Here is an 18,581-nt window from a genome sequence, read left to right as displayed (position 1 = left end):
TCATGCTGCTTTATTCATGGAGCTACAAAAACAAAAAAGGAGATAATGAGGAAAGTGTGCTTGGAGGTAGGCGAACATCAAGATAATTTCACCAAGCCATGTTTCATACACACTGAGGAAATATTAAAGTCTGTCTTTATTTGTTTGGATATGTTGCGCGGATCATGAATAATGAAAAGAAAACTGTTTTTCCAGGAGCTGGACTTAAGTTTTTGGCTGCCTTCAGCCTGAATTGCTTCTTTGATCTTGTAGTTTCACCACTCATCTTAAAGAAAAGAAAATCCTGCCGCTAGAAAGAATCATTGTTTTCAACAGTCCTATTTTGGGAGTCCATAATTTAAAGGATGGGATTTCACATGTGTATTGAACCGCACGATTTTTAGCCTCAAAACGTCTCACATGATGATAAGACATGCTGCGTGCCCTTTGTCTTCCGTGGCATTCAGTGTCTTTTATTAAGACATATGTGGAGAATATTTCAAATTCAAGAGGAAAGACAAGATCAGATCAGACGGCATCAAATTAGATCAGATCACATCTGAAGGGGGAGGAGATAATGTTGCTGTCAATAGCAGCACTGTGTTTGTGCTGTGTAATCAGAATGTGGTTTAAAGAAAATACTACATTGGCCCGGATGCACAAGCTTTCACGTCTCAATTACATTTGAAAAACACATATGAGTCATCAGAGCCACAAAAGCCATGTGATGCATGTAAAGGCATTACCTGACACGGGTGTGATACAGATATTACAGGGAAAGAATCACACACACACACACACACACACACACACACACACACACACACACACACACACACACACACACACACACACACACACACACACACACACACACACACACACACACACACACACACACACACACACACACACGCGGAGAGAGAGAACATACAGCAACAGGCAAGAGCAGAGAGAACAGAGCGGTTTACAAATTGAGTGCTGCGTGTGAATGAAGCACTGCAGTGTTGTAAGCTTTTCATCAGCTGCATGTGTCTGTGTGGGGAAACTACAGGCACTGAAAGCACATATCGTCACACATTTATTTTTTGAATGATGGGGAAGGAACAAAAAAAAAACGGCTTTTCAGTGATTCATTGGCTAAAAATAAAATTCTTTCTGAAGCAGCATAGCTTCAGCATGGCTGTGTGTAGGCTGCTGATGTGTATGGATGCCTGGGAAAATCCTCTCCTGCACAAGAGGTGATGACTTTTAATATTTAAAGACGAAGTGTTTGGAATAAAAATAAAAAGGAGGGGGGAATTGTGACATTGAGTCTACATTGAGCCTTATTTATTCGTTTCGGGGAGCAGTATCCACTGTGTGCCAAACATCAAAGCGATGACTAACACCAAAATCAACAGAAGCAGGAGTCTTGCAGATGATTTAATGGTACCGTTGAATGAGAGGGGAGCTGGAGATTGATGCTTTCATTACTCCACTCAGAGTCCCCGAATCCTCCAGTCATTATCTCTCTTCTCAGACCTTTAAGCTGCCGCCTCATGTAGACGATGGGGATGGGTCAAAATCACACTAGACAATCCAGCATTTACTTAGTTTGGTACTGAATTAATTGATACTTTACAAAACAGCCACACTTGCTGCTCAGTGTGGCTGTACTTAAGCACAGAAACGCTTTGAGCTAAAAGCTAACACGCTGATGCTTAGCAAGTACAATGTTTACTTTTACTGTGTTAGCTAACATTTTCTAACTAGAATCAAACATAAAATGTATAACTGAGGCTGATTAGTGAGTACTGTCATTAGTTTTGAAGGTATTTTGTCATAAAAAAGTATTGGAAAAGTGAAATTTTGACCTTATGATGGCACTAAAAGTTTAAGAAATTGTTCGACATTTTGGGATTATATCTTGTTTGTTTAATCCATACAAAAACTGAAGCCTAAATACGACACACAGTGGTTTTACAGGGAGCTATTTTGTTATTTCTGAACGGAGCCAGGCCAGTTGTTCCGCCCTGTTTCCAGTCTTTTTGCTAAGCTAAGATAACCGGCCGCGGGCTCCAATACAACCTTACCTCCTTTTAACCTGCGCTGGCCAATTAGTTTGTCTATTTCAGCAATGCTGAATATAAACAACATCCATTTTCAGCCACTGAAGAAGCTAAAACGTCCATATGCAAGGTCTGAGTGAACTGAATTCATGTATTTATCAATTTTATGATAGACTTCTGATGAGTAGTAAGTGCTCTTATTTTCATTTGGCATGAGCTAATGAAGCCCTTGGTGCTTGGATCGGTTGTTAATGGTATTGATGCTGATGTAATTTACATGTTATGTCACTGATAATCAGCTGTGCCACAACACACTGTGGAACAATCAATCAGTCTGCACCAATACTCTTACATAACCATTCAGCAGCAGCAGGGTTAGTTGAGCGTTCAGAAACACCTTTCAAGTTGCAGGCGTGGGCATCTGCTCTGCTTTAGCGCCCTTGAGCAAGACGCTCAGTATCAGCTACTGAGCTCCTGATCTCACTTCCCCTAAAAAGTCCAAAGAGAATATCCCAACTGGGATTAATATACAGTCTCACGGCGTTATTAGAAGTGCTAACGCAACACGATTACTCCATTGAAAAAAGCCACATGATCAGATCCAGGAGGCATCGTTTCAGCTGTGGGTTTTGTCCTCCAGTTACCGGGGCACAGCGAGGTTATCAGTAACATAGAGAGTGTGACACTATCCGCATTGACTATCAATAATGCTCACTAGCGCTACCGTATCCCCCGAAGGAGGTGAGAGCACTGATACCCTCTCTGAGAAACCAGAGAGCATCAGGAGGAAGGCGGAAGATGACAGAGAAGAGGTGAGCTGGAGGAGGGGAGAACACAGAGGAAGCAACATGCTGAGATATGAGAAAAGTATATGGAGAGCGAGCTTAATGGTTTTTCTTGTGCGTTTGAGAGGGAAGAGGAAGATGTAGAGGAAAAGCGAGACGAGTGGGTATCCTAAAGCTGCATTTTCTTGAGAAAGACCTGCGTTTATCTACAAGCAGGTTTCTTTCAGAGTTCTTGAAATTATGACATGAAGAGAGAGAGATATGGAGGTGCAGCACGAGGGAGTTTAGAGTGAGAGGTGTGTAGAAAAGAAGGGGGGGGTTCAAGACAGGAAAAACACAGCGCAGTGTAGCTTGCAGCAGAGACTCGGGTTGCAGGGAAGGAGGGAAAAAACAGGAAGCAGTGGAGAGAACGAGAAAGAGAGATAGCAAAGGAGAAGGGTATAGCTTCTATTTTTAAATCTGAAAGACAACCTTTGGATTGGGTTATGGAAAATAAAAACAGAGAGAAAGAACAAAGGGGGAGTAAAAAATAAAAGACAGGCAGACGGGTGAAAAAGATGAAAAGATGGATGGATACAAAGAAGAGCTGGAGCTACCATTGGACAGAGAGAGAGAGAGGGGAGAGGAAGAGAAAGGGGGAGGAAAAGGGGGGAGGAGGAGGAATACATTTACCTTGACTGACACTGCGACAGGGAGAGAAAGCAGAATCCCCCACTCCAAGAAATTGTAGCTCCATAACATCATGCGACACAATCTCTGCAGTGGGTTTGCTGTAGGGCTACACTGAATATTATAGCATGCACACACAGATGCATGCCCACGTGCACACACACATGCACCTATACAAACACACACTAATGCAAGGATATGGTTGCAATTGTGCAAAAACAAGTTTTTTGGGGCAACTTTTCAAATCCTCAAACAAAATTTTAAGTGAAGGAAAAACACAACACAGAGCACAGACAGTTTCTCAATAGAAACGGAGGGACATGAAGACATATAAGACAATCAATAATAACGCAACAGATAAATAGAGATGAGGTGACATTTGCAGGAAGTGAAAGGGATCAATAGCATCTCAGAGACCTGGACATGGGGTCGTTTTTAGAACAGAGCCCCCTCTTCAATGTCTCATTGACATCAATACTGTCAATATGTTGCAGTGCAAAGAAATCAATCTTTTTGAGAGCTCGGTGCGTGGTGGATTTGAGGGTCATAATTCAAAGCTGTAAACCAGAAATAGAAGAATATTCTGTAAAATGACATTTACTGCAACGTGACTTCAACTATGTTTTCTGATTGTAAAGTATCTCACAATATTGGTTCTACAGCATTTGGTAGGTGCAGCAGCTTTCACCCCAGCATTGATTTCTTTCGGATGTCTGTTATGTGAATAACCTGAGAATTTTAGCCTGCTCTATTGTTGTGCTCATTCGTTGCCATGGACGACAGCATCAGCTACTGTATAGGGTAAAAATGCAACATGAATGTAAAGTGTCTGCTGACAGAAGCTGGTGTTCCCCTCAGTGCCAGGCCAAGGCCGCCCACTAGTGGTGGAGATGAAGGACTGCAGCTTCTAACACATCTGAAACATGGCAGGGGGCTCCAACTGGACACTGCTTTTTTGTAAAGGGTTTTTTTATTGTATCTTATAAGCTTATCATATGTTTAACCATTCCATTAAACCTGTTTTATGAAAGAAGGCGCTAAAAGTCAGTCTGCCATTGCAACACTAAAGCCTGAAACATTTTTAATTGCACAATTTGATGCTATAACGTTCCTACTGGCCTTTAAAAAGTATGATATTTAATTTAGTGTTTTTTTGCTGTCATTTTGTGGGAGTAGGTTTCACATTTGTTGGGACTTTCAGACACGGCAGACACAGTGGTTCGTTGTTCTGTGTGTCTGGAGCTTTGCACTGACCCAGTCTCGAGTCCATGCATTCTGCAAGCTCAGCATTAAAAAGTACTGGGACAGCAAAGAGGGTGTGTCACTGTCCCCTGTGCAAGGACACATTTTACAAGAGACCTGAGCTTAGGACCGAGAGGTTGTCAATCACTTTAAAAACACAAAATGCAGGCCCAGTGACGAGAGGTGAAGCCAGTGAGGCCAAAGCTGGTGAAGTGGTGTGTGATGTCTGCACAGGTGGGAAACTACGGGCCATGAAGCCCTGCCTGGTGTGTATGGCATCTTACTGTGACAGTCGCCTGGAGCATCACAAGACGACGGCAGCCATGAGTAGAAATAAGCTGACTGAACCAGCCAGGAACCTGGAGGACAGGATATGTAAGAAGCATGAGAAGATCCTGGATCTGTTCTGTAAGGAGGAGGACAAGTTCGTGTCAGATTTGTGCCGAGAACAACCACAACCAAGTTGTGATGGCAGAGGCTGAGTTACAGATTTGTTTTTAATGCAGAAAAGATCTTACAGATCAAACAGAAGTATTGTTATATAAGTCATTACAGGACCTCAGTGGAGACATTAGTTACTGTTTTTCATAGTAAAATGAAACAGAACAGAAATGTTAGCTTCTAGTTTCTTGCAGAGAAAGCGGTATAAATAATGACAGATGATATAAAAACACGTCTTGTAGCATTTGTCCTCTTCAGTACAAAGAGACACCGTGGTCTGTATTTGAGGAGTTAAGGTCAAAACAGCAACATTTTGCAGTGAAGTCTATTTCAGTTGAATTACTTGCCTACTGCTACAGCTAGCAAGCTTTTTCTTAAACACTTTCTAAAAATAAAATATGACATGACATTGGTATAATGGCCATAACTTAACAAGACCACGGCTGACAAGAAGACTAACGGCATCTTCACATGCTTTAGCAACATGGTCCAGATGGGTAGCAAAAATGATGAATTACTTAACAGCACAAAACAGAGGATGCCGTTTAACAGCTTTTACATTAGAATAAAGGTTTAAGTTCTTTGCAGTAACACGTGGTAGAAAACCCACAACTGAAGATGGATGTAAATCACATTTTATTTTTATTCAAGGACACACTGAGGTTTCTTGTAAATGTGGTCTTTGGGGATTCAGGGTTACGGTTATTTAATTGTGCCATTGGCTTAGGGTTAGGTTTCAGACGTTCTCAGTCATGGTCTCCCTGGTTTACAGCAGTGGTATGGTATCTCAGCTACTTTGATAATGATAATGTGAAAAAAAAGTGTATCATAGCATTGAGAAGACACGAGAAGCTGTGGGTTTACAAGTCGTGGCAGTGTTTGTATATACATGCGTTTTCTCCACATAAGTGTTTTCACTATGACTAATGTTTTCCTTTCCCTCCCATATTCAGATTAAGAGAAAAGAGGTTTTGAAAAAGAAGCACAAGGAGGACCGAAGGAATCAATCTCTCTCAAGGAAACAAACCAAAGTTCAAACTCAACACAAGAAACCACTTAAAAGAAACCTGGACCCCTCACTTATCAGCACTGTCTAAACTCTGGAGGAAGGTGTGTTACAGACAGCACAGAGCAGCTCCTATTTATCAGCTGTGCACACCTGCCTTAACTCATTAATCCCCCACTTTCTAAACCTGAGAGTCTCATTTACACAAAGAAACGCTCCCAAATAACCATTTATGGTCGCACACCTTCCTCTCTGACTCAACATGGGGCTGCCAGAGTTTGACCGTGGAGGTGAATCACTGAAATCATATTATATCTTTATGTCCAGCAAGTATTTACCACATAAAATAAAGTTTTTCTATTGTGAAGTGAAGCAACAAAAATAAGTCCCAAGAAGCAGAAAGTTACACTTATGCTGTTGTCTAATTTCCCCCTGGGGATCAATAAAGTATTTTGGGGTGAAAGAGAAATCCAAGATTAGAGAAGTGGCCAAATCAGTTTCTTATCTTGTCTCATATCAGTGGACTCATTTAAGCTCATTGGTTCAATCATTAATTGCCTATTAAACACAGGTGTACTCACGTCTTTACTACTACCTTACCTGAAGACATGAAACACTGTCCATCTCTACTGTTCCGTCTTCCTTCATCAGGCTAACGTTACAGGAATGAGCGACTAGCTAAAAACACACCGTTAGCTTGAACACAGAAAGCAGAAGTAGTTTTGGAGCATGATAAACTGTGTGTGTGTTATTAAACTTATTCGCATTAACACAACAGACACTTACTGTCAGCTCAGTGTCAGCACGGTTGTCTGATGTACTGACCTCGGACCAGCGCTCACAACGGAAAGTGTGTGTAAATATTAGCCGCTAGCGGCTATTTGACACATACACCTGCTGTAGCGTCAGCCATTACGCTGCACGTGGAGGCGTGGCTGCGGTAGCATAACAGACCTGGGACCAGCTGACCACCTGCCGCCCCGAGCAGCCTACAATTTACTCCAAAAGGTAACTGAAGTTCATGTAACTCGTTACTACACACCTATGCACACAATCCAACACGAATAGACGATAAGCACATTTTATTTCAAATTTAGACCCTGAATCAGTGTGACAGAGTAGAAGAAAATACGTACAAGTCGTCAAAGTGTGCAAGATTTTGATTTTTTTTTTATGATCCCACACACTTGCAAGATTTTCACAATGATACAATGACAGAATCTGCAGAAAATTGTGGAAGACGACAGCAAAATGTTTTAGCTCACTCTACAACTGCTAGATTGTTTCCACCACAGAGTCAAAGTCAGAGTCTTTTCAGGGAAAGATCTATTCAAATGGAGAAAACACTCCTTTGGTTTAGGGGTTTTGCATAACTTCACCGGAGAGCCATAGAAATCAGCTTGTGATGATAAAAGCAGGGCATGTGTGGAGGTTAGGGTGTGTCAGTGAGAGTGGGCGGGCCACTTCAAGTTTCAGGAAGAGTGCAGCTCCTGATTCACAGCAAAGTACATGAAGTGAAGCAGGACTGCACTGCTCCATGACAGAGGGAAACATGCAGAGTAAGTTCTACTTTACCTTACATGTTTTTATTCGTGATTATCTCTTCTTTCCACTGTAGGATGTGTTTCCAACTTAATCAAAATGAACTTGTCTACATGAAAACATCTGAGAGAACCTCTTTCAGAGTCTAACTTTAATGACTTACAGCTGAGCACATGTGTTTGTTTAGTTAGGTTTAAAATAATCAAATATATATAATTATATCTTTTAAACTGCTCATGTTATTTTCGCTGACTTAATGTCCTGAAATGATTTAAATCTTGTCTCAGCGGCTGTTACATAACATAAAAAACTAACAACATGCGTTACTGTCAGTACATTTAATTACAAAAATACATTTTACATTCATAAATACTGATCCTGTAACATCTAGTTCATTTGTATTCAACTAATGATGAGCTACCGAAGCCGATTTTAAAAACACTAACAGCAGCGGTTGCTTGTCGTAGCTGGTACAGTATGAATTCCCAGTTTGAGTCGTGTTTTCTTTTAAACCTGAAGCAGGTGCTGTAAGCTAGAAGGTCCTGAGTTTCTGCATTCCTCAGATAGCTTCTCACCCACAACTGGACACAGTGACGCGCTCAAATACACTTCCTGCTTGTGGCTGAAAAGGCTTTGTGTTCTCCAGTCCTCAGTATCAGATGAAAAAAGTTGTTTTCTCATCTTGCAGCTTTTCTATCCTAACTAAAGAGACATTATGCTTTAAATTAAATTAAACTTATTGTGAACTTTTCCTTTGTTTCAATACCTCAGACAAGATATTGATTTTCTTAAAATATCTAAACATAAACTACATCTTCACTTTGTAACCAAAACACATCTGGATTTTACAGGTCATGATACAAACCAACCTCATTACACTAATCACTTTTTCTCCTCTGTGACTTATGACCTAACTAAGTGTCAGAGGAACAATACCAGATATATATAGCTGTGCACACTGACCTTTGACCTGGTAGCCAGACAGAGGGAAACACAGACGCCATAAACCTCAGCTTGTTTCTCTCAGTTCGCCTCTAAAGGTTTCCATTCAATAGCACCCAGAAAACAACATATGTCATGTTTAGTCAAATATTGAATCATGTTTATCTAAATCTACAAGTTTAACTGCTCTGAAATCCCCTCTTAAGCAGTTTCACTGCAACACTTCTGTCTGACATGACTGCTGTGTGAACTCATACATGACTTAAAGGTGTGAACGACCCTCTCGGACAGGGGGCGAACAAAGTCTTGATTTAGTATTTCTAGATATGGAGTAGTTTATCTTACCTGGAAACATACAACAAAACAAGACTTGTGCATCTAATCTACATCAAGTCTCTCTCATTTCCTTCCTCTTTCTTCCAGGTATAAGCTCTCCGGGAGGCCGGGTGCTCTCTGAGGAGCAGTTCTGCTGCTCAATATGTCTGGAGGTGTTCGTGGAGCCCGTCTCCACACCCTGCGGCCACAGCTTCTGCAAGGCCTGCCTGCAGGGCTACTGGAACCACAGCAAGAAGTTCACCTGCCCCATGTGCAAGAAGAGCTACTCCAAAAAACCCGAGATGAGTGTCAACAGGGTCCTGGCTGAAATCTCCTCCCAGTTCCAGGGGCTGATGCTGGCCGGAGGAGCCGGAGGTGCCGGGGCTGCCTCACGGGGATCCACACTGAATCTGAGCTCAGATACAGGCCATGGGAGCTCTTCAGGGGCCGACACCGGGGAGTTTGCCCGAGCTGGGGAGGTTCCCTGTGATGCCTGTATCGGAAGGAAGGTAAAGGCACTCAAGTCTTGCGTGAACTGTCCTGGATCGTTCTGTGAGACCCACCTCAGACATCATAAAAAGGTCAGTTTCTTTCTTTTTTAAGATTATTGCTTGATTTTTCTGCTGTATCACTGTATTATTTATGTACCTGAACTCAAACGTTTAACTTTTTTTGGAGCTTCAAAATAAAATAAAACGCACTTTATCTACACTGTTTCACATACTGATGTCATATTTTACAGATTATAAATCACATATTGTTGAGACATTTGAAATATTCAAAACAAAGATGCATTTTTAATGGTGCACACTTACATTCGGAACAGAATTAGCAGCATTTATGCAGCTGATATCCTCAGAGCCTCCCAGGTCAAATGTCCTGCTGAGTTTGTTATTCCTACATTTGCCCATTCAAATTCATGGCTCTCTTCCTCAATGCACCAACTCCCAGGTAAAGTCTCTGATATCTCACCGTCTGATTGAACCCACTTTCCACCTGGAGGAGAAGATCTGTAAGAAACACGAACGTCTCCTGGAGGTCTACTGCCGCACGGACCACACCTGCATCTGCACGGCCTGCGCCGAGGCCACGCACAAGTCCCACGACATCGTCTCCACTGACCACGAGTGGAAGAAGAAGATGGTAAGTAATAAGAATATGTAGTAAGTAATGTTAGAATATGTAGCAATGAGGGGAAAAAGCCTAATGGTGACACATAAAAACCTTTTAATGAAATTCTACTTTAACTACTTTGTATTGTATGTGTTCACAACATTTTTTTTCTTTGCTTGATGGGCTTAAAACCCAATCACACGTTTGACATTTAGCTGGTTTTGCCTTGAAAGCAGACGATGAAGGCCTCATTGACAGCTGCGAGGACTGTTATGCGACTTTCACGGTATAAAGCTGTGTCGATATTGATTTCAGTCACGAGCCACAACCCTGATTTTCTTCTTGCAGACTAATGTGGGTAAGAAGAGGTCGGAGCTCAAACATTTGATCAAGGAGAGATCCAAGAAACTGGACGAGATCAAACAATCCATCAAGGTCATCAAGGTGAGTCGGCTGAAGGCTAGAAGAACACTAGTAAGGAATCAAGATCTGGCCTGTGAGTTATTGTGTGTCAGTAGAGCCCAGGCCACCTGCGTCACAAAACACAGAATGTTTGAAAGTTTTGGTGTCAGTTTTCAGCCCTTTAAAGTACAAGTGCAGTGCAAATAACAGCTTTTGCGACGATGCCTACAGCTCCTATTTGATCAGATCCACATAAATAAAAGTGAACATAGGAAGCAAATCTAAAAATCTCATGGATTGAATGTGTAACAGTAAACGATTCCGGTCAATGGGATCCTTAAAGACTGAGTGTCTTAATAAATACACTGACATATATGACTGTAAAATCTGAACCAATTAATTTTTCTTCTCACTGACCGATATCCAAATTTTATTTTTGTCTCCTAATGTGGAGTGACTCAGTAGTTTGTATGTTGATTTTAAACATGCATGAGTTCATGTGTTTTAAAGTCTCTGTTGATCGGGCTGTCTGTTGTCTCTCATGTTAAATATTTGCCCAGTCTATTCTACTGTAATGTAGCGCTCCTCATGTGCCGAAGCTCTAAAGCTTTATTTGCACTTCAAGCGGCACTCTGATCCAGGCAAGCATAGAAAATGTGAGTCTTTCAAGGGAACTTTAACAGCACAGGTGTTGATGGGATTTACATCTGCTTTGTTAGAAAATCTGCATCACATATGATCAGGATCTTGCCCACATCTTTCTCATACCTGTCGTGCTCTGCGGTAATAGAGAGGGCGGCCTGCTAATGCAGTTTGTTTTTCTCTTACGTACACAGACTCAGATACATGTCTGAGACCGTCCAACCGGTGTAACCAGCGTAAACATTTACCTTTAGTTTCCCACACCCTGGTTTTACCTACAGCCTCATTCCAGTAAAACTTTCCTTGAGTATTAGAAATGAAAACATGAAGGATTACCTGCTTTTGTTCCTATAAATTAAAGGATTGTTATTGTGGTTGTAAAACGACTGAAACGTTATGGAGGTTTTGAATGGTTTTCCACAGCAATCCAATATATGTGTATGAGCAAACTTTCCCAGGTTCAGTGCTGCTCTCGGTTTCCTGCTTTTCATCTACTTTTACAAATACAATGAGGATTCAGTTACCAGAGGGTTGAATATCAGGATGTCCACGTCTGTGTGTGCGTGTACAGTACAAACACACGACTGCACATGTGCATGTTGCTATGTGTGGTTTCAAATGATGCTACTGATGGACTTGGAGATAAAGACGATGATGCGTCACCGGGTTCTTTTGATTTTGAAGAGGAGACATACACAGGTGTGAGCGAAATAAATGAAAGACACGAACCTCTTTACACAGTTGATTCATTTTGCTTTTTTGTTGGAGCATTGAAACACAACCGGAGATTAGAGAGTAATGTTGAAACCTATGCAGGGTAAGTTGTTCCAAGAAAAGCTGGATAGTTTCCAAGGCTTGGCTGGGGGAAGACGGAACCTGTTGGTCCAGTTGCACAAACAGCCGACAGACACTTTGTGAGCCACTCAGGAAACAGTAGATAAAAACGAGCTGTGATTACAGAAACCGCAGCATTTCACAGGCTAATTTGTTGGCTAATTGTTTTATTTTAGGTCAAATGCTTTTAGTCACTAGTTGAGGGAGAAAGAGAGGGAACGAACAAGGCAATTCAAATTTGCACATAAAAGACGAGATGAAAAAAAAGGCATACATAAATAGAATTTAAAAAGAGTAATATAACATAGCAGATATGATTATATGACATTTAAATTAAATTAAACAGGAGAATCAAAATAACAGTGCGGTTACAGCACAGAGCCCATCAATGAATGGTTTCAAATTTCATTTCATAAAAGGCAGAAAAGTTTGAACCCTCAATTTAAAAGAACTTCGAGTTGGAGCGGACCTCACTTTGTTCCAGATATAAATCTGCAACCATTTAGATGTTTATGCAGTACATCCCTCTTGGGATCAGTTTAATTAAAGGGAACCAACAAATAGAGATATTAAAATAAAATATAAATTACAAAATAAGATGAAATAACAGCTTTCACATGGGCAGAAGAAAGTAGTTTGTTCTTTTCCATAAAGTTGGCGGACTCACAGATTTAACAAAATGAATAGTCACTTTTTACAATTTAAGCTGTAGAGGCGGAAGTATCCTGACTTTTAGTCTATGGTATAAAATATGCTCCAAAAAGTGCTCAATCCTACATTTCCCACAATGCAACCAATTGAATCTTTTCCTTGGACTCTCTCTGCCTGGTAAATGCCCCCGTTTTTCAAACCTCAAGTTTGTAATGGAGGCTTTCAATTCATAAATAAATATATGTTAATAAATACAAAAATTGTAGTCTCCCATCCCAAGCTGAGGTAACCCTGATGACATCGCTGTCACATCATCAGGGTGATTAAGACTTAATACAACATTATACACAGAACTCACAGTATACATACAGTACTCCCAACCTGACCTTAATGTGTACAGTTCGTAGAGTAGAGTAATCATATTTGGCTAATATGCTACTTTTACTCTTTGAGGAGGACTTGATTTATCTGGACTCCCTTTTGAGTTGAACTCAAATTTGCTTGAACTTGCACTCGACAGTGGTTTTGACAGTATTCGCGGTTCGCCTCCTCTCCATGTCCCCTCCTTTGCAGGCCAGCGCTCAGAAGGAGTTGGAGGAGAGCTGGCAGGTGTATGCGGAGCTGCAGCGCATGGTGGAGCAGTGTCAGGCGGATTTGGTGGAGCTGATCGCCACGAGGCAACGGGAGGCTGAGCGTCACGCTCAGGAACTGGCCCGAGGTTTGGAGAACGAACTCAGCCAACTGAGGAGGAGGAACAACGAGCTGGAGGCCTTCGCACAGACCCAGGACAAAGTGGTCTTCCTGCAGGTAACACAGGATCTTAAGAGACATGACACGCCCTGTGGCAGCCATGTTGGAGGTCCAAGTTTTGAGAATCAGATACGTTTTTATGTTCAGATGGCAGCTAAAACAGAAAAAACATATAGAAAAAAAGTTAATTAGATTAGTTGTTAGTTAATTTCTTTCCAGTAATGTTATTGTTTCCAGAGCTGCCATTGTGCAACAACAGGAAATGACATAAGAAACTTCAAGAAATTTCAGAATAATACATTTTGTTTGTGTGCACCATCCTCCACAGTGTCCCACTTTTCTCCAGCTGCTGGTGTAGCTCTTCAAGTCTTTTCATTACTATTGATGATCAATATTTTATATCATGACCGCACTCCAACCGTAATTTTAAAAATGCATGCTGGCATTTTAAGTATTACTTCATTAGTCGTTTTTTCCGGTGTGTAGCCTACATACACAAAACACATTTAATATGCATTTAGGGCACAGCAAGGGAGCTAATTAGTTAAAAGACGGAGGCTAAAGACATTTCAGTGCAAGCTGCTATACTTACAGTAAAGGAAATCTAAAGGATATCTACCATAACAGACTTTATACTGTTATTAATAATGTTACAGACTAGGCTGGAAAAAATATGTATTTTTAAAATGATCGTCATTATTTATCCAAATAATATCCTCACAGCCAATTATCCACTGGACCCCCATGGATGCACCAGCTGTAGTTGCTAGGAGATTTGTGACACAACATCAAAAGCCTCTATGAACAGAGCCAGCTGTTATGGAAGCCCCCCCCCCTTGTGCATTTATCCTGGACTGTTTACTCAGATAAAATGCTGATTTTCTCTCATGAAAGACGTCTTTGAAGTTACTAGATTAGAATTTTTTACCAGATAGTAGGAGGGGAAGCAAAGGCACCCAGCCACACATACCCAAACACAGTGTTTGTAAGAAATACAAATACAAATACATTCCCTGTCCCTGTAACTCTACTGAGCTTATCTGGATAATATCCCACACTTCTTCTGTCAAAGTGATGAGTGATTTTTTTTTTACCCCATAAAGATGTGTAAATTAATAAGACAGCACTGAACATTGTGGGAGTTTTTCCAACTTATTAGGCCTCCTCATCAGTGTCATATTTAGTGTGTTCTTTCCACTGCCGAGACTTTATTTCCCCTGAGGCATCCTTACATTTTAATTTCGTTTTACCTCGCATGACCTTGCTCTTCCATTTCCCGTAGAACCTGGGGACGCTGTCGCCCCCGCCCGAGCCCACTGATTGGTCGGCGGTCAGCATCAACACTGACCTCTACCTGGGAACCATCCGCTCCTCCGTCAGCAGCCTCATCGACAAGTTCCAGGAGGAGCTCAAGAGGCTGTATGGGAAAGGTGAGGGCAGCTAGCCGAAGTTAACTTCCCCGCTCTGTCATGATGATGACTTTGTAATTTTGTAAAAGTGACTTATTACTTTTAACCCTTTTACCCTGTATAACAAAATGTCACACAGTACATTTAATACTGATATTACTGATAAATGGAACTTTTTGAATAAATTATTTGGAAATGAGATAATCTAACATATCATCACGTTTTATGTGGTTAGTGCAAAAAACTTTTCATAATGCTCATAGTGATGTGCAGTGTTTTATATTCTACATGTACTGTATACTGACAACATAAGAGTAAGTAAACTGCAGGAAACTAAACTGTAGTTCTCTAACTTTTGGTGCTTTTTGGTGTATCTATCGCTGGGTGCCTTCATCATCTACGCAAAGTTACAGCACAATCCATCCTTCCTCATCTAATGCCAACCACACTTCCTGTGCAAACTCCAAATCAGGAATATGTAGGTCACTGTACGAGCACTTTGAAATAGAAAAGTGACTCATCATTGCACCAACCAGCCCCCCCCCTCCTCCCCAGCCCCCACCACTCTCACACGTTCACACATACAGGATGGTCGGACAGATGGAGATAGTGTTGATGCCACAGTTCTCTTTGAATCACTGCAGAGGCAGCAGCAGAGAGCTGACTGACAGCAGCACATGTCTCGAGCTCTGGATTAGATCCACATGTTTACCCCCCACACGTGCCGTCTGCTTTGACTTTGACTCTTTGGCTGAATGACTTGCTAACTTGTTCTCTCTCTCTCTCTTTCTTTCTTTCTTTCGATCTCTCTCCGTCTCTCTCAGAGCTCCGGAAGGTACAGAACTATTCAAGTGAGTAAGACTTTAAATTGTCAGCTTGGTGATCAGTAGTTTGTTTGATGCCGGCAGTCATGACTCTTCTTATAGGAGATTTGTGAAGAGAGCAGGAGTTTTGGACAATCTTGAGCAACCGAAGCTAAATATGACGTTCAGTTCTTCAAATTGTCCACAAGATGGCGTCACGTCTTCACAGCAAAGACCAGCTTTAATCCAGGGGACATGCAGCCCAAAGTAAGCGTCATGGGCGTGCAGGGTCTTTGAACTACTTAACAGATTATAAAATAGTTAAAATTAGCTTCACCTCAACCAGCTGCATTAAGTACATCCATAATTATAATAAACTCCTAATACAATATATTTAATACAGAGCGCCACTAAATAAGCATTTTCTATCTTGTTGCTCAAAATTATCGTTTGTGTGAACAAGAACAAAAAAAAACACTCTGAACAAGGCCATACAGTACTTTTACTTTCGATACTTTAACTACATTTTACTTTTATTATTTCTATACTTTTACTTTTACGTTGTGGTATTGCTTTGTTTTGGGTGAAATTCAGTGACACACTCCTTGGAGCAGCATTAGTTTGGATCCAAGTCATCAAATAAATAGTGCTGAAATGAAAGCGTGAACCGTAACAGGGACATTTGTGACAGTCATGATGAATTTGGGGGGAAATTCAGGCCCTTTGTTTATGCCAAAAGCCAACTTTATACAGTTTTTTCACTGTTGCATGTTCAGGTATAGAAATGTCATTATATAATGAGGAGCTCCTCTCCTAGCCTCATATTCTGCTCTGTACCGTCCAGGTGAGGTGATTTTGGACCCTGCCACGGCCCAGAGGAACCTGGTTGTGTCCGATGACGGTCGCCAGGTGAGATACGAAGAACGCAAGAGCTCCCACTCTGAGGGTCCCAAGCGCTTCAGCCCCGCCCTCTTCGTCCTGGGCCGGGAGGGTCTCACCTCTGGGCGACACTACTGGGAGGTGGACGTGGGACGCAAGACGGCCTGGACGCTTGGCGTGGCCAGCGCCTCAGCTCGCCGCAAGGGTGAGATCAAGCTGAGTCCCGAGGGGGGATACTGGTGCCTGTGGCTGAAGAATGGGGAGGTGAAGGCTTTGGCATCGTCCCGCGAGCCTCTACAACTGCCGTCCCCAACCAGTAAAATGGGAATCTTCCTGGATTATGAAGGAGGCCAGATTTCTTTCTATGATGTGAAGGCTCGTCTGCATCTCTACAGCTTCGTCCATACCTTTAATGAGAGTCTGTACCCAATCTTCAGCCCCTGCCTCACGCAGGAGGGGAAGAACTCATTTCCTCTCATGATAACCCCTGTTAAACACACCTGAGACTGACAGCCAGTCAAAAGCCTGGTAAGTCAGCCAGCATAGGTTCAACCTTTATATCATCTTCAGGGCAAAAACAGTTTGGCGCAAAGTGCAGATACTTTTTTTAAAATTTGAACAGGTGATTTTGTCCTTTATTTGGTCTTAAAATACGAGTCAACTTTATGGCCGTTTTACTTGTTTGCAAAGCACTTTACTTCAAACGACTTTCAGTCAAATTAAATAAGCAAAGTAAGTCATTTTGTTTATCAAAACTACCCATTACAACACTTTCTCATCATATGTGCAGGTTATTGCATTTGCCCAAGTAAAATTCAATACAGATCCCATAAAGGCCACCGACTGTTTCAAAGCAATGAAATGAAGGCAAGCATTGTGTCACTGTGACTGACCACATATTACAGAAATTAAATATATTTACAATATGGTTACTCAAAAGTAGCTAATAGTTCCTTCGTACTGTATACTCGTATGTCAAATTGTACATAAAATAAAGAAGATGGATATCTGGGTGCAAAAACACGTGAAGGACCAGAGAGGATTATTCCAGAGGTCTGCCACTTTCCTTACTGTGTAAGTCCTTGTTTAACTGTAACTATGAGGCTCTGGAGACTTTGCACATTAAAGCAGTGAAGTTAAATAGATGTAAATTTAATGTCTAGAGGTTTAAGCTTGCCTGGGGGACCAAATGAGAGATATTTGTACATTCTGTAGAACTGTGACCCAGGATTGTTTCAAGGACCATGATACTATGTTCTGTATTTTTATATCAAATGTTTGCTTCTTTCTGAACTTGTTCATTAAAGATAATAAGTCACAAACAATTTAATATGTTTTTTTTCCAACTAGTGAGGCAGGGATTTGTCTTTTAGCTTGCTCCTATAAAAAGCTCCGAACAGGCTCTGGAGAGATTGCTGGAGCTAAAAAATGCTTTAATTGTCCTCCCTAAAGCCACACTATCAACATTTTTATATTAATGGATCAAATAATTATATGTAATATGAAAGTGACATACCTGCAGAGAATTATCACCCAACTCTGCAGTTCCCCTCAGCCCTATGGAGCATTTTAGGTTCTTTCAGCTCATAGTTTTGGCTTTACGGCCCACAGCTTTACTGTTTTTAGGCTCTGAGAAAGCCATTGTACACTTGCTGCCCGGCACCAAAAGACAGACAGATCGATTTTGTTTTCTCTTGAGACTCGTATGAGACTCTGAATTGAGAACCTCCAATCAGATTGAAGCCAAAATGAAATCCGAATTATTTGCCACACCTGCAGGAGGTGGCCAAAATAGCAGAAACGCCGCACAATACATTAAAGCAGCGCTCCAATACCAAATTAGTGAAGCGCATGGTGCTTTTATTGACATTTAACATCAAATGACAAATTTCACAGATTGTACCTTTAACAAACTGGCTGCTGCACTGTAGTGTGTTTGTGTTTTGTTGTCCCCCCCCCCCCCCCGTGTTTGACCCCAGCTGGACTGCTTGTATTCTCCGAGGGGTTAAAGCCATTCCTCCTGGAGCTCTGAGGGCCATGGCCAGGGAGTATAAATTTGTATCTGGGGTAAAATGAGAGAGAGGGAGGGAGGTGGGTATATTTTTGGTGGCAGTGGTTACGGCCCA

General features: G+C 41.5%; 1 protein-coding gene across 1 annotated transcript; it reads left to right on the top strand.

The window, feature by feature from the left end:
- The first annotated feature begins 7,689 nt into the window (after positions 1 to 7,689).
- On the top strand, positions 7,690 to 17,770 carry LOC139305844 (E3 ubiquitin-protein ligase TRIM39-like). The gene is made up of 8 exons (XM_070929798.1): positions 7,690 to 7,732; positions 9,081 to 9,553; positions 9,924 to 10,115; positions 10,434 to 10,529; positions 13,188 to 13,421; positions 14,647 to 14,794; positions 15,598 to 15,624; positions 16,421 to 17,770. Exons 1-8 carry the CDS (start codon positions 7,711 to 7,713, stop codon positions 16,957 to 16,959), a joined length of 1,731 nt encoding a protein of 576 aa, XP_070785899.1. The 5' UTR covers positions 7,690 to 7,710; the 3' UTR covers positions 16,960 to 17,770.
- Positions 17,771 to 18,581: the final 811 nt, after the last annotated feature.

This window comes from Enoplosus armatus, chromosome 23 (assembly GCF_043641665.1).
Source record: "Enoplosus armatus isolate fEnoArm2 chromosome 23, fEnoArm2.hap1, whole genome shotgun sequence".
Taxonomy (NCBI): domain Eukaryota; kingdom Metazoa; phylum Chordata; class Actinopteri; order Centrarchiformes; family Enoplosidae; genus Enoplosus; species Enoplosus armatus.
The sequence above is the reverse complement of the archived record's forward strand: the minus strand, read 5'-3'. Positions and strand labels throughout refer to the sequence as shown.

Bases quoted from the DNA above. Each gene is read 5' to 3' on its own strand.
- LOC139305844 (XM_070929798.1), top strand. From the start codon at position 7,711: ATGACAGAGGGAAACATGCAGA. The intron at 7,733-9,080 runs GTAAGTTCTACT...TCTTTCTTCCAG, and splicing joins GACAGAGGGAAACATGCAGA to GTATAAGCTCTCCGGGAGGC. The intron at 10,116-10,433 runs GTAAGTAATAAG...TTCTTCTTGCAG, and splicing joins ACGAGTGGAAGAAGAAGATG to ACTAATGTGGGTAAGAAGAG.